This window comes from Pleurodeles waltl, chromosome 9 (genome assembly GCF_031143425.1).
Source record: "Pleurodeles waltl isolate 20211129_DDA chromosome 9, aPleWal1.hap1.20221129, whole genome shotgun sequence".
Taxonomy (NCBI): domain Eukaryota; kingdom Metazoa; phylum Chordata; class Amphibia; order Caudata; family Salamandridae; genus Pleurodeles; species Pleurodeles waltl.
The window spans coordinates 64,017,246-64,034,022 of record NC_090448.1 but is presented as its reverse complement, the minus strand read 5'-3'; the positions used below and the strand labels follow the sequence as shown (position 1 = coordinate 64,034,022).

General features: G+C 48.8%; 1 protein-coding gene across 1 annotated transcript in view; it reads right to left on the bottom strand.

Moving 5' to 3' along the window:
* FGD5 (FYVE, RhoGEF and PH domain containing 5) overlaps positions 1-4,244 on the bottom strand; it is a 397,552-nt gene extending 393,308 nt beyond the window's left edge. Inside the window, exon 1 of the mRNA XM_069206301.1 lies at positions 3,208-4,244. Within this exon, the coding sequence (XP_069062402.1) occupies positions 3,208-3,217 (10 nt within the window). The 5' untranslated portion in view covers positions 3,218-4,244. The remainder of the gene's footprint in view (positions 1-3,207) is intronic.
* Positions 4,245-16,777: the final 12,533 nt, after the last annotated feature.

Sequence of the window (16,777 nt, the reverse complement as noted above, 5' to 3'; positions counted from 1 at the left end):
CAGGCTTAGCGCACCACCCTTAGGTCACCAGGCTTAGCGCACCACCCTTAGGTCACCAGGCTTAGCGCACCACCCTTAGGTCACCAGGCTTAGCGCACCACCCTTAGGTCACCAGGTTTAGCGCACCACTCTTGGGTCACCAGGCTTAGCGCACTACCCTTACGTCACCAGGCTTAGCGCACCACCCTTAGTTCTCTGCCTCTATCCCCTCCCTTAGCTCAAAGCCGTTTGCCCTTAGCTCTACCCCCCTGCCATTAGCTCTACCCTCCCCACCCATAGCCCACTGACCTTGGCTCTTTCCTCGCTGCCGTAGCCCACTGCCCATAGCTCTATCCTCCCTGCCCTTAGCTCACTGCCCTTAACTCACAACCCAGAACTCTAGTCTCACTGCCCTTAGTGTGGGGGGTGAGGGGGAGCTCCGGGGGAGCCTTAGCACAGTGTATTGTGCACGTGCGGCAGGCCCCTGATTGGGGGTAGGGGCCCACTACACGTACTTTGCAGCCCCCCCCCCCAGGTTTCGTTACGCCACTGATTTACACTATTAGACCACTGCCCTTAGCTCACTGCCCTCTTAGCTGACAGTCCCAACTTCAGCACCAGTTTCTCTTCTCGTACTATCCTCAGGTCACTGCCCTCAGATCACTGCCCTCTTAGCTGACAGTCCCAAGTTCAGCACCAGCTTCTCTTCTCGTACTGCCCACAGGTCACTGCCCTCAGGTCACTGCCCTCCTACCTGACAGTCCTAAACTCACCACCAGCTTCTCTTCTCGTACTGCCCTCAGGTCACTGCCCTCCTACCTGACAGTCCTAAGCTCACCACCAGCTTCTCTTCTCGTACTGCCCTCAAGTCACTGCCCTCAGGTCACTGCCCTCTTAGCTGATAGTCCCAAGCTCACCACCAGCTTCTCTTCTCGTACTGCCCTCAGGTCACTGCCCTCAGGTCACTGCCCTCCTACCTGACAGTCCTAAGCTCACCACCAGCTTCTCTTCTCGTACTGCCCTCAGGTCACTGCCCTTAGCTCACTGCCCTCTTAGCTGACAGTCCCAAACCCACCACCGGCATCTCTTCTGGTACTGCCCTGAGGTCACTGCTCTTTTAGTTTACACTCCTAACTCACCACCAGCATCTCTTCTCGTACTCCCCTCAGTTCACTGCCCTCTTAGCTGGCAGTGCCAGCTCACCACTAGCATCTCTTAGCGTACTGCCCTCAGATCACTGCCCTCCTAGATGACAGACCCAGACTCACCACCAGCATCTCTTCTTGTACTGCCCTGAGGTCACTGCTCTCTTAGCAGACAGTCCCAAACTCACCACCGGCATCTCTTCTGGTACTACCCTCGTGTCACTCCCCTCAGGTCACTGCCCTCTTAGCAAGACAGTCGCTCACCACCAGCATCTTTTAGCGTACTGCCCTCAGGTCGCTGCCCTTAGCTCACTGCCCTCTTAGCTAACAGTACCACGCTCACCACTAGCATCTCTTGGCGTACTGCCCTCAAATCACTGCCCTTATCTCACTGCCCTCTTAGCTGGCAGTACCAAGTTCACCACTAGCATCTCTTCTGGTACTGCCCTCAGATCACTGCCCTTATCTCACTGCCCTCTTAGCTGGCAGTACCAAGCTCACCAGTAACAACTTTTCTGGTACTGCCCTCAGGTCGTCACTGCCCTCTTAGCTGACAGTCCCAAGCTGATCACCAACATCTCTTAGAGTACTGCCCTCAGGTCGCTGCCCTTATCTCACTGCCCTCTTAGCTGGCAGTAGCAAGCTGACCACTAGCATCTCTTAGCGTGCTGCCCTCAGGTCGTTACCCTTATCTGACTGCCCTCTTAGCTGGCAGTCCCAAGCTCATCACCAGCATCTCTCAGCGTACTGCCCTCGGGTCTCTGCCCTTAGCTCCAATCTCATCGCCCTTTATTTTCTAGCTCACTGCCCTTATGTCTCTTGCTTTAGCTCTTTGTCTCCCTGTCTTTGGGCAGAACAGATGTTGGAAACGGGAGTCAGTCATTCCTAAATACGTCTGCAAAAAATACTTCCTCTCAAAAAGTTCTGTTCCTCCTGCGGGTCCCAGCGACCGCGCTGTGCTCTGAGCAGAGGATGTAACTCGTCTAGAAGATGTATTTATCTGCAACACGGACTCGGCTAAAGGCGCCGCCCTTGCTGGGCAGACACAGGAGCCCCCACGCCTCTTCTCTCTTGAATTGAGGCCTCGCGGCCCCGCACTCTGCAATGTCCAAGGAGCGCTGCGAAACGCCCTTCAGAAAGGCTTCAAGCCGGCGCTCTCAGTTCAAAACAGCTAAGCAAATAAGCAACGACCTATTTTGTTCTAAATATAGCGCTTATCATCGGGACAGAATATCTTTATGCCCTCCCGATTTCGGGAAGGGTAATCTGCCCAGGAGCACACAGATGCGGAAATCTGCAGCTCTATCTAGCCACAGTGATCTAGTTTGCCAGAGGTTGACAAAAAAAAGAGCCAAAACATTTAAAAAATAGAAAACGTAACCAACATCCATCCATTCATCCATCCATCCACTGCCTGGTAGTGTTTTATGATTCGTTTTGTTCTACTTTCAACACCTCGGCAGGGGTAGTAAGCGCTATATAGTCTGCATGCAGTCGAGCTAACGTCAATCAAGGTCATGATGTACACAAAATGATGCTGATAACATGGTAATTCTTTCGTAAACTGACGGCACGCGTATTTTGTAACCTTTCATCGTCGCAGGACCTAAACTGAGTTTGACCCCAAATCACGATTCAGTCCTTACCAGAAACCCGTGGAGCCCAGAGCTCAGGCACTAAACGGAGCCGGGTGGCAGCTCCCTCAGACTCACACATTGTGTCTCACATCCCACACCTCGCACGCCCCGCCTCCCCATCCCAGGAGCTCCGAGTTCCACATTCCCGCTTCTAAAGATGCCAGTTGGTGGGGTAGCTCAGTGAGTTAATGTGGCTGCGGCGACAGACATGGGCAAACTGCAGATCAGCCTTTCAAGCAAGGACACTCATGAGGTCTCAACTTTTCATCCTGCTAAAATGTGTTAAAATGAGTGCCGCTGAGTCGGAATCCAATTGGGGTGCTTGTGCCCCCTCACCCCCCCCCAAGCAATTTAAATCAGATTGTTGATGCTACGGTCATGTCCAATAAGTCAGCCCCACCCTCTCTGCTCATGATTCCAAATTCCTTTGCAGTGTTTGCACCTACCTGTGCTCATCTTCTGACGTCACCCAAACTTCTGCAGAATCTTCCCTTGTTCAGACCATAGTCCTAAACCCGGGGGAAGGCTCACGCGCCTCGAGGACTCTCAGACTGAAATGATTTCACAAATAGCGCAAAAAGATGAGGAATTGTCCCGTTGGCTTCCTTCGAGGCGCTGGTGATGCTCAACGGAAGGGACCTCAGTCTCTTCAGTGCTTGTTTCAGTGAGAGCGTTAAAGAGATTGGTTCCTAGCTCCTCGGTGCCTGGTTCAAGGAGGGCGGGGCAGGGAGGGGGTCCTTGACACCTAAGTCTCAGCTAGGGACCAGCTGTGAGATGATGGACCCTTGCCTCTGTGGCCTTTGGTGCAAGGAAGCCGAGTTAGAGTGAGGGGATACACCCTCCTCCGCCGAGTTAGAGAGGGAATACACTTTCCGCTCTTGCTCCGCTTTGGAAGATGTAGAGGCGCTGGATTCTCCGTAGTCCTCGTCCAAAGAGAGCGGTATAGCGAGGGACTGCTCCCTCCTCAGTCCTGGCTCCAGTCAGGGCTCAGTCTCCGTGGAGGGCGGTACAGCGAGGGACTGCTCCCTCCTCAGTCCTGGCTCCAGTCAGGGTTCAGTCTCCGAGAAGGGCGGTATACGGAGGGGCTGGTCTCTCTTCAGTCCTAGCTCCAGCCAGGGTGTTGTATACAGGGCTCAGTCTCCTAGGTGGGCGGTATAAGGAGGGACTGCTGCTCCCCTCGGTCCTAACTCCAGTGAGGGTGGTGTAGGCAGGGGCTCGTGCCTCCCTACTCTTCGTGGGTGGTTTTATAGCGAGGGACTACTTCTTCCTCACTCCTATCTCCAGGCAGAGTGTTACAGAGAGGGACTTCAATCTTCGAGGAGGGCGGTATAACGAGGGACTGCTCCCAGACCTTCTCTATCAGTTTACCTCGAGGCAGGGTGTTGTGAAAAGGGACCCCTTTTCTTCCTGGGCCCTGGTCCAATGAGTGCGGAATTGCGAGGTAATGTTGCCCCCCAGTCTTACCTCCAGGCACAGTATTGGGGGGGGGGGGTGGGAGCTTCGCCTTCCAACCCTCTGGTCGTAGGAGGGCGTTATAGCGAGGGACTGCCGCCCCTCAGTCTTAGCTCCAGTTAGAGTGTTACGGCGAGGGGCTTCGTATCTCCAGCCTCTGGTCCAAGAAGGGCGGTATATCGAGGCACTGCTCACACCCCGGCCCTAGCTCCAGTAACGGTTATAGAGAAGGGATTTTCATCTCCAGCCCCTGGTCCAAGGAGGGCGGTATAGCGAGGCACTGCAGCCCCTCAGTCCCAGCTTCAGGTAGAGTGCTACAGAGAGGGTCTTTTTCCTCCCAGGGTCCTGGTCCAAGGAGGGCGGTATAGCGAGGCAATGCTGCCCCTCAGACCCAGCTTCAGGTAGAGTGCTACAGAGAGGGGCTCTTTCCTCCCAGGGTCCTTGTCCAAGGAGGGCGGTATAGCGAGGCACAGCTGCCCCTCAGTCCCAGCTTCAGGTAGAGTGCTACAGAGAGGGGCTCTTTCCTCTCCGGGTGCTTGTCCAAAAGGGCGATATAGCGAGGCACTGCTGCCTCTCAGTTCTACCTCCAGTCGGAGCGTTAAAAGAGGGGCTTCCCCTCCCCGGCCCCCGCTTCTAGGCTCAGGGATGCTCTCCGGCTCGTTCCGACGGGCTGCTGTGACCCCGAGCACGGGCTGCTCCCAACTGAGCGCCGCGGCTGAGCACAGCTGCTGAAACAGGCACTTCCTTCCCCTGCGTGCGCGTGGTTTCCTCCTGCCCTTAAAGCGGAGAAGCGCTATGGAGCACGGTGCAGAAGGCAGCGGGCATTCATCGAGAGCAGGGATGGTACACACGGGGCCCGGCAGAGGGTAGGCGCTGACCGCCTGTTGTGGGAGGTGAGGAAAGTCATGTCAATGGATATCCTAAATGTGCGAGCAAGGGGCTCTGATCACTGATTGCCAGGAAGGCACACTTCTAGGCACGTCCTCCCTCGGAGTCTAATTATTTATAAACCACCTTAGTGACAGGTGTTTTAGGCGCCATACAAGTGTAACATCCATCCATCCATCTTTGAAAGTAATGGGGTATGAGAACCATTTGAAATTGTGAACAACAGGAGTAAAAAAGCACATTTTACACAAATATTCTGAAGGACTCTTACCCCAAAAATGTTTCCAAAAAATGACCAAATAGTCCTTTTTATACCACAGTTTTCACGCGCCTTTGCTTACTAATATTAACCATGCTGCTAGGTCTGACTTCACCTTAATAATGTACGCCTATGGAACGTTTAACAAAGGGATAGTTCAAAGGGCACATGGCTATGGAAGCATGGCCGAACCTGTAGGGGATGCCTGCCTCACTTTAATGCATCCGAGGGGTTGTGCTACAATACGAAATACACTCAGGGCTGGCCGGGGGACTTGCAATGAAAATGAAAGCAGGCAGCAGGGTCTCAAATAAATCTCTAACAGAGAGCCCGGAGGTGACTGACTGTGTTAGGATTTGACTGGTCCACCTGCGGATACACAAATGCTCTGTTCACTGAGACATCTGACTCGCATGAACGGGGCAGTACCACAGACCAATGAGTTTTGCTGAGTGCTAGGTCGCCATGTTTCAGCATTGCCTTCAGATGCAGAGAAGATGCCCTGTAAAAGACTAAAGGATGCTTGGCGTAGAAACAGAAGTTGGGGTGCATGAGGAGTAGGGGCGTAACGCATACCCCTGCAGTCCCTACGGTGCAGGTGACCCCTTAACCCTTCAGTGGCACCCCCAAGCTTTCAGGGGGCCCAATCAAACCAAGACCAGTGAATATCTGTGATATATGGGGGGCTCAGGAGCTCCCATCAGACTCTGCAGTGGGTCCCATCATTTTGCGTTATGCCACTAAGGAAGGGCTATTTAGACTCTTAACCAAGACTCTCTCAATACTGTTTTCAAAGCCCTTTTGGTGATTACATGAGCTCTGGAAACCAAATAATGCCGCCTCTAACCATCCTCCAAACCATGCACATTCGAGAAAGACATTTTCATGGCTTGACAATCAATCCCGAACTTCATTAAGGGTTTTGAGGTTCCCATCTTTGATATTATCAATGATGGAAAAGTGCAGTTTCCATGGAAATTAGTTAAAAAGCCATCCCGGACGACTACAAGATCACCCGCAGGGACCACTCCAACAAACCAGAAGGAGGCATCGCCATCATCCACAAGAACACCCTCAGGATCATGACCAACACTGAAGACACCCTCAGCACCGCCGAACACTTGCACTTCCAAATCCACACTGGCCCAAACACCACCTTCCTAGGGACCCTCGTCTACGGGCCCCCCCGGCCCACAACAGCAGTTCAGTGACTCCATTAGTGACATCATCTGCACTCACGTTCTTGCATCCACTGACTACATACTCCTCAGGGACTTAAACTTCCACCTCGAGAACACCAACGACAACAACACTGCCACCCAGCTCAACAAACTCTCCAGCTTCGGGCCTCATACAGCTCGTCACAACACCAACCCACTCCGCACTCCGCAGGACACACACTCAACCCTATTTTCTCTCCCAGCAATCACGTCTGTTTCAGCCACACCACCGAACTCCACTGGACAGACCACCGCTGCATCCACTTCTCCTTCAAGAAACCCACAACACACCACCACCCACAACGGATCTCCCACCGCAGTTGGAACAAGTCACCGAAGACCAACTTATCGCAACACTCTCCCAGAACACCACCAACACTGATGCAGCTGCCCGCAACTTCAGGCAATGGGTCAACACCTGTGCCAATACTCTCGCCCCATTCAGAATCCCTCCAACAAATGCACCAGCAGAAAGGCCTTTTGGTTTACCGCCGACCTCCACGAATCTAAGCAAAGCTGCCAAAGACTCGAAAGAAAGTGGCGCCAATATCAGACTCTGGACAACCTCACAGCCTTCAAAAACGCCATCCACAGACACCACCAACTCATCCGAGCTGCCAAGAGAGCCTTCAAAGACCGAATCAACAACAACGCACACAGCCACAAGGAGCTCTTCAACATCGTGAAGGAACTCTCCAACCCCAGCTCCAACGCCAACGCCATCCCGCCATCCCAAGACCTCTGCGACTCCCTAGCCTCCTACTTCCACCACAAGATTGCAGACATCCACGACAGCTTCAGCACCCAGATCCCCCCCGGCAACCACCAACACCACAGATTCACCTCCGACCAACCTCCTGCTCTCCTGGACCCCTGTCAATGACAACGACACCATCGAAATCATGAACACCATCCACTCCGGCTCTTCATCTGACCCCTGCCCTCACCACATCCTCAACAAAGCAAGCTCCGCCATCGCACCACAACTACGGAAGATCATCAACAGCTCCTTCGAGTCCGCCACCTTCCCGTAAAGCTGGAAACACGCCGAGATCAACGCCCTCCTCAAAAAACCCAAGGCGGAACCAAAGGACCTCAAGAACATCCGGACCATCTCCCTGCTCCCCTCCCTGGCAAAAGTAATTGAGAAGGCTGTCAACAGACAACTAACCCGGTTCCTCGAGGAGAACCGCACCCTGGACCCTTCCCAATCCGGATTCCGCAGCAACCACAGCACCGAAACCGCCCTCATCGCCACCACCGACGGCATCAGAACCATACTGAACAGCGGCAAAACCGCAGCCCTCATCCTCCTGGACCTCTTGACCGCGTTCAACACCGCTTGCCACCACACCCTACGCTCACGCCTCAGCAATGCCGGAATCCACGACAGAGCCCTGGACTGGTCACTCCTTTCTCATCGGCAGAACCCAGAGAGTCTGCCTCCCCCCATTCCGCTCGGAGGCCACCAAAATCATCTGCGGTGTACCCCAGGTTTCGTCCCTCAGCCCGACCCTCTTCAGCGTCTGCATGGCCTCGCTCGCTAACATCGCCCGATCCCACAACCTCAACATCATCTCATACGCTGACGACACCCAGCTGATCCTTTCCCTCACCAAGGACTCCGCCAAGACCAACCTCCACGAAGGAATTAAGGCCATCGGCGAATGGATGAAGAGCAGTTGCCTCAAACTCAGTTCCGACAAGATGGAAGTCCTCATCTTTGGCTCCACTCCCTCCGCATGGGATGACTCCTGGTGGCCTGCCACTCTCGGAACCGCTCCGAATCCCACCGACCACGCAAGCAACCTAGGATTCATCTTAGACCCCTCACTATCCATGACCCAGCAAGTCAATGCCATCTCCTCCACCTGCTTCAACACCCTCCGCATGCTCCGAAAGATCTACAAATGGATACCCATCAGAATCAGAAGAACAGTCACCCAACCCCGCGTAAGCAGCAAACTGGATGACGGCAATGCCCTCTACGCAGGAACCATGGCCAAACTCCAGAAGAGGCTGCAACGCATCCAGAACGCCTCCGCACGCCTCATCCCGGACATCCCATGCCACTGCCACATCACAGACCACCTGAAAAATCTGCACTGGCTGGCAGTCAACAAGAGAATCACCTTCAAACTTTTCACCCATGCTCACAAAGCACTGCACAACACCGGACCAGAATACCTCAACAGGCGACTCTCCTTCTACACCCGACCCGGCATTTCCACTCCACCAACCTCGCCCTCGCAACAGTCCCACACGTCCGCAGAACTACAACCAGTGGTAGATCATTCTCGCACCTCGCCGTCAAAACGTGGAACACTCTTCCCACTCACCTGCGCAAGACCAAAGACCTTCTTACCTTCAGGAAACTTTTCAAGACCTGACTGTTCGAGCAGTAGCAGCACCTCCCTCCTTCTCCACCTCCTCATACCCTCTTCCCTCCTCAGGGCCTTGAGACCCTCGCGGGTGAGTAGTGAGCTTTATAAATTCCTGATTGATTGATTGATGGTGTTGCAGGCAGTTAAAACATATTGGACCTACAATGGCAAAAAGCCTATTAGATTTTGGGTCTAGCCTACAGACAGGGTTAGCTGCTGTGGGCAAACTCACATATTGTATATACCACTGACTTAAAGTGTTCTTCGTGCCCACCCCTTGCTCAATATTTCATGGTTTTCTTGTCTGTCTCAGTTCCCTACTCCTCACTTGATGGCTGTTCTCACCATGTTTTGATTGGATGACTTGTAACTTTCCACTGCTGACATCAGATCTTTCATTGCATTGCATTGCAGAAGGCATTATTTCCTCTGTCTGGCTTTTAATACTCCTCACTCTCCCTATTAAAACATTTGGCCCCGCACACACTTTGCTCGCTACAGCTTCCTCTTGCTCTGATCACTGCTCGCCTTTGTATCGCCAGGCGCCCATCTTATATTGCTTTGTGAAGTTTAAAGAGAGTTTGTTGGTATTGCTCCAAGGGATAACAAACACACTGAAGTATTGTGGAGAATATCAGAAAAGTAAATTGTCGTAATACAGGAATTAACTTTGCTTTAGTTCACATTTTACTACATGAAGGAAACATAAATAATCAGTGAAGGAAAAAGGGGAGGTAAGGGAAGGAAGAGTTATGAACTGTGGCTAAAATCCTATCTCAAACATTATGTAGGTCTTAAATACTACAGAAGATGTTGAACTGTAAATACCTAATCATTTATAGAAATAAACAATATAAAATATTGATATGAATTTATTCAAAATGTTACATAGCAAGTTTACTTGGATACTTCTTCAGTGCATGGAGAATGTAGATTAAAGCCGGATGAAACCTTTGTTGAGAAGTTTGTTATAAGGGACCACAATAGCTTTCGTTTAGTTAACAAAGTTATGGGTGTTACACAGTCGTGGCTCGCGGCAAGAAGCAGGGGTGGGTGGCACCTGGGGAGAGGGGGATAAATTAAAATGAAATAAAAAAAACACTTACCTTCCCTCGCCGCCGCTCCTCTCCTCCGTCGCTGCAGGCAGGCACAGGCTCCCAGGCTTCCTACTATTTTCTATACTCCTTTTTCGGTGTGTTTTTTTCTGGCCAGCCTTTAGTGACAAACTCTCTCACTGCCTTCAAGGTCTCGTCTTCCCCATAGGCCACTTCCCAGTCTTCACACTTTATACCATCATTCACATCCTCAGTAAGGGCTACACTATATTTGTCCCATTCATTACCACAATAAGCATCCAGCGGCAAGGGGGAGGGGCTAAAAAAATCAGCCACTTTGTTCTTATGGCCCGTAAGTATTCTACATTGTATACAAAATCCAATAATCTTAACGTCATTTTGGCAAAGCGGGTGTTGTTTTGACTACTCCCTTGAGGTCACGACCTTTACCAGGGGTTTGTGATCAGTCCTTGGGGTAAATCTTGAGCCCCACAAATACTGTCGGAACTTTCCACGGCCCAGGCAGCAGCCAACATCTCCTTTTCTCTTACTGAGAACTTAAGCGGAGCTGGTCTTAAAGCACAAGATGCAAATGGTATAGTACTTTCCGATCCTTCACTTGATATCTGTGTCAACACAGCACCTAGACCCTTACCACCTGCATCAGTGGTTAAAATACTGTGGACTTTAATGTCAAAATCTTGCAGGAGAACTACTGTACAGATACTTTGTTTAATTAATTCAAACTCCTTATTCAATCCTTCATCCCACACAAACTCCTGTTTATCTTTAAGTAGTTGTCGTAATCCATGGGTTTTAGTTGCAAACTTTTTTTGGAGTAAAATTCTGCTAGTCCAAGGAAGAACCTAACTTCTTCTTTGGATACAGGAGCTGGCGCTTTTACTAATTGCCATCACAATATGTTTTTGGTGATATGCCATCCCTACCAACCTCATGCCCCAAATATGTTACAGATCTCATGGCAAACTTGCATCGCTTCAGTTCAGTGATTAACCCATTAGCTGCTATTTTTACCCAGACTTGTTTCAACCTAGGATCATGTTCCTTCTTGTCCTTGCCCATGATAAGTATGTCATCCTGGAAGCACATAACTCCTTCCTGGTCCTTAAACAACTTGTACATTAATCGTTGGAAGACTGCAGCCACTGAGACCAGTCCGAACGGCATACATATGAACGTATAACATCCAAAAGGTGTTATGAAGAATGTCAGTTTCTTGTTAGAATGATGCAATGGAATTTGATGGTACACAGAGGTTAAATCTGTAGTGGAGGACGAATGAACACCCTTACTTCTCGCTAAAATCTCATTGATTTTGGGAAGTAGAAACTTGTCTATTACAATGTTTTTGTTCAGTTCTCTTAAACCCACACTTAGCCTGATCTGACCATTCTGTTTGTTGAGGACTACTAAGGGGGCTAGCCATTCCACACTCTCTATGGGCTCAATTATACAATTCCTTTCCAATTTGTCCAATTCATGCATCACAGTATCTCTCACTTTCATAGGAATGTTTCTCACTTTGTAGCTCACAGGTACTTCTCCCTCTCTCACAACAATTTCATGCTTAAATCCTAACAATTTACCAACCTTGCCTAAAACCACTTCAGGAAAATGGTTTTGCAGTTATTCCTCCATTTACATCACAAGTACTCCCAGTTGTAATACTTGGTCCTCACTGTTAGGGTCTAGAGTGACGCCTAATGTCCCCTGATCTACCCAACCCAAAACTGAGGGCCTTTTTTCTTCTATGTATAACTTTTCATGTGCCTTTTTCCCCCTGAATTCAAACATCAATGACCTGTACTCAAGCATGGGAATCCTGTCACCTATAGCCAGGATGAACATCAGTGGGCATTAAATTGTTGCCCAAGACTTTTGCAAATTTATTGTTCCATACTTCCCTTCGAACAATTGTGTAAGATGAGCCTGAGTCAGCTACAATTTATATCGCAACACCACCAATTTTCCTGTTGCACTTTGGCTTCTTTTTCTTTACCCACTCAATTTCCAACACAGCATCGTCAATGTTTAAAATGGAGTCCTCACACTCGGAATCATCGTCCCCAACAGGATCTAAAACTTGCTCATCAACAACCACATTTCACATCATTGCCAACCTTCTTCCTACATAGTTTGGTGTAATGCTCTGCTATTCCACAAAAGAACCATGTGGGCTTCAATGTTTGGCAATTTTTTATCTCTTGCCACTGGCACTTTGTTTTCACACCTGAAGCACACTGGACATTTGTCTGCACGATTTATATCTGATACAGATTTTGACAGAAAATTCTTCACACTCTTGTTCCCCCCTTACTTCTCATTGCTAGTCACTTTGCATACTGATTTGACTTCTTCTCCACTCTTAAAGGCCGATTTTGCACAACTCTGGGACATTTCAGATTTTTTAACTATGGCAAAAATGTTATTAAGAGGAGCATCACCACAAACCCATATCTTCTCTTGCACGCTTGCATTATTTGAATGCATGATGATTTGGTCTTGAATGGACTCATCATGTAACTGCCCAACTTTACATGTAATTGCTAATTTCTTAAGGGAAGACACAAAGGGGGCAATATGAGTTAGGCGGACGGTTTTTACCCATCTGCGAACCCTCTGACGGGGAGGTTGCCGCCACACAGGCTACCTCCCCGCCGGCTCCATTAAGAGTTTCCCGCTAGGTCAGCGGGCCGAAACCTGTGTTCCCACCCAATGGTCTGGAGCAAAACAGGCTACAGCATTGTCTCTGGCTCGTAGTCGAGCCGGCAGCAATGCTGTAGCCAGCAGGGTGCACCAGCACTCTTGCAATGTTCACTGTGTGCGAAGCAGACAGTGAACATTGCTATGGTTCTGGCCAGGGGGGCTGATCTCCACCAGCCTTTTCATGGTGGTGCTACCACCATGAAAAGGCTGGCGGAGAACGAGATCTTAATCCCCAGAGCAGCGCTGCCCTGGCGAATTAGGACTGCCACCAACCTCCAGACCACCGGGATCTCTGATCCTGGTGGAGCTGGCGGTTCCCTGGCGGCTCAACCAGGTAGTTTGTGTACACATGACTACAAACAAAAATTCTATTGTTGTACTAAAATTAATACTGTATCTTGATATGCTTCACATAATGTATCACTACTTGCACAATTTTTTTTAACACTTGCTAGAATTATATATTACAATGACAGCGTACCTATTACTGAAATGCTATTTGTCTAAAGAGATTCCAATCAATGTTATAGTACTGGTGCGATCCTTCAAATTTATTAATGTAATTAAAGTATTTAGTGTGGATGTGCAGGTTTCCAGCTGATTACTACAGGTGGTGTGCACATCACCAATGCAACAACTTGATCAGTATATGCAAGAATATATTTTTTCTAGCTAACACGTCAAGAATTTTCAATTCTATTAAGGACACGGAGGCGAGGATTATGCTTTTCTTTCTTTACTGAACTTTTCACAGCAGCCAAAAAACGTTAAGAAAAACAAAAAACTATATATATAATCAGCACTAGTAGTCCTAGCATACCGAATCCCAGGCCTTCTCTCTCTATAAATGTCACTGACTCTAAAGTCCATCCTCCTTATCCACTCCAACTTGAAACTTGATCTCCAAACACTGGATCCGGCAACTCCTCGATAGCGGACTCAACTGCCAACAGTGGCCGAACTGTGACAACATCACGTATCACGATCCCTGCGGATGTTCAAACACCCTTATTAATGGAACCTATGAATGATAGAAATGGGCTAATAATAATAGCTGGAAATGAACATTGAAAATAAGGGAGGGAACAATATTAACATGACAGTCATATCTAAACACATATCATCACATGTATGAATATCCTGTAAGCATAAAATTATTACCATAAAATATCATATAAAATCACAAAGATAACCATCAGGGTGAGATAATCCTCTCCCCCATGTCCTTAATAGAACTGAAAATTCTTGACATGTTAGCTAGAAAGTTTTTATCCTATGTCAGGACCGGAGGCTTCGGATTATGCTAGTTCAAAGCTGATCAACCACAGCAGATGCTACATCAACAATAGGCTTATGATAAAAAACTTTTAACGTATTATCAGAAGACCAACCTGCGGCTTCCATGATATCTTCCAAATGAGAGCCAACAACAAATGACTTGGATGCCATGGCTCTTCGAATGGAATGAGCTCCAAATTTGGTAGTGTCTATACCAGCTTCCCCCATTAACCATCTAGCCAAAGTAGCTGATGACACTGGACTGAACGGATTTTGTAATGAAATTAGCAATTGTCCTCCCACATCTCTGCGATTCTAACTTTTACAGCTTTTGTAAGCTTTCAAACACTGTACCACACATACTTTTTGACTGTGAGGAAAGGATGGATAGGAAATACATCTGGTTGAGGTTTTAGTCCGTTTAGAAATCGTGAATGAAACTCCAGTTGGAGTAAATACTCTACCTGTCAAATCCAGAGCTCACACATCAGAAACATGCCTACAAGATATGAGACACAAAGGTATAGTAAGCTTGGCCGATAATTGTTTCCGAGAAAGATCCTCATTACATGGCCAGGATCTGAGAAAACGTAAAACGACATCCACATCCCATAAAGAGGAATATCTGGGTTAAGGGGTTTGGCACTCCTAATACCCCTTAAGAGTTTAGATATCAAAGGATGTTCTCCAACTGGTTTACCCTCAAGGGTGTCCTGCCGAAATGGCTGAGCTGAAATTATTAATGGTCCTATATGCAAGACCCTGAGATGCCAACTCCGACAGAAAATTAGCAATCATGGTAATTTGGGCCCCGTGGGATCAAAACTTAGTTCACTGCACCCACCCATCCAATCGCTTCCAGGAAGCCTCATATTGTTTATGTGCGGAGGGAGCCCATGATTGTGAAAGGAAGAACATAGCGCCTTTCGAAATGCCTGGCATTTGCCAACGTTTCCAGAAAGTCTCCAAGCCATGAGAATTAACTGACCCTGAATTACCAGATAATGAGGAAGACCCAACGGGTCTAGGAGTAACGAAGGGAACAATGGAATCTGTACCGGTGGAGCATGCAAAAGTGACGTGCAACTGGAAACCATGATTGAGCTTTCCAGAGAGGGGTCACTAATATGATCTCCACTAATTGCCTCTTGACTTGCGCGAGAACCCTCTGAATTATAGAAAATGGAGGGAAATCATAAAAGAGGTCCTGAGGCCATTCCTGAAGAAAATAATCCAAGCCCACTGCTAGTGGATCCGGTCTCCTACTGAAAAACCGTGGGAGTTGGGAGTTGAGTCAGGATGCAAACAGATCTATCAAGCAGAAGCCCCACAGATTGATCAGACTGAGAAATATCCAATATTCCAATCGCTGCCATCCTTCAGAAAACAAGAGTTCCAGTCCGCTATCACATTGGAGCGAACCGGAATATACTCCGCTATCACTGAGATATGATGTTGGGGACAAAAATGCCAGAACTCCTGTGTGATTTCCACCAGAATGCGAGACCTGGTCCCGCCCAGGGGATTTATATACCTCACTGCTGAAATGTTGTCCATCCGCATCAGATTACAGCCACTGGCTTTTAGTGGGGAAAGGGAGCGAATCGCGAAAGCTCCTGCTAGAAGCTCTAAGCAGTTGATACGAAGATTCCACTTCTCTGAGGACCAACGCCCTCCCCTTTCCACTGCACCACAACGAGCTCTCCAACCCTACTGACTGGCATCCAACGTTATCACTACTTCCGGTAAGGATGCAGAGATGGCTTTGCCGTTCCACGCATCCATGTGGTCCAGCCACAAAGCAATCTCTGATTTGGCTTCCTCTGACAACAGAATCTGGTCCAAGTAAGTCAGCCCCTTGCGGAGGAGCATAGTTTTCAGACGTTGGAGGGCATGATAATGCAAAGGCCCCGGGAAGATTGCCTCAATAGAAGAGGCAAGAAGTCCTAGTAGGCGAGCTAAAGTCCTCAATGATATAGTCTGAGAGGCAAGGGCTCTCCGTAACTCTCTCTTGATTGAGATACGTTTCGTCAGAGGTAACTTCAGTTGCGCCTGAATGGAATCCACCTGAAAGCCTAATAATTCTATACATTGCGAGGGGAAAGTTATAGCTGTTAATCAAGAACCTGAGAACTGGTAGAATCTGGATCGCCCAACCCAGGTGATTTAGAAGCAAATCCCTGGACTGTGCCATGATTAGGATATTGTTGAGATAGATAATGAGGCGGATGCCTCGTTCTTGAAGAAACTGTGCTACAGGGCGATGCAACTTGATGAAACACCAAGGGCTGAAGACAGACCGAATCGGAGGACATTGAATTCGTACCATTGGTCTCTCCAACAAAATTGAAGAAATCGGCGGTGCGGAGAAAATATTGGCACCGTGAGATAGGCGTCTTTGAGGTCCAGATGCGCTAACCAATCCCTTTCTTGTAAGAGGTCTCTTAAAAGATGGATACCCTCCATCTTGAAGTGACGGTACACTATCCATGAACTGAAGTCCTTTAGATTTAGCAGTGTGATAAAGAAGGTTCCATTAGTCTCCAAGATATAATGCAGGTCCTTTTATTAGAGCATCCCATCCACCATTAAACAAGTACAACAGCTTCCTTCCCTCCCCCAACATTCCACATTCTACTATTAAGTCATGGATGACCTCACCCCAAGACAAGGCTAGTGAGCATTCCAGTCAGGCTGAGATCATCCAATACATATACCACACATCTTCCCTCTTAACATTGAAAGAACACAAA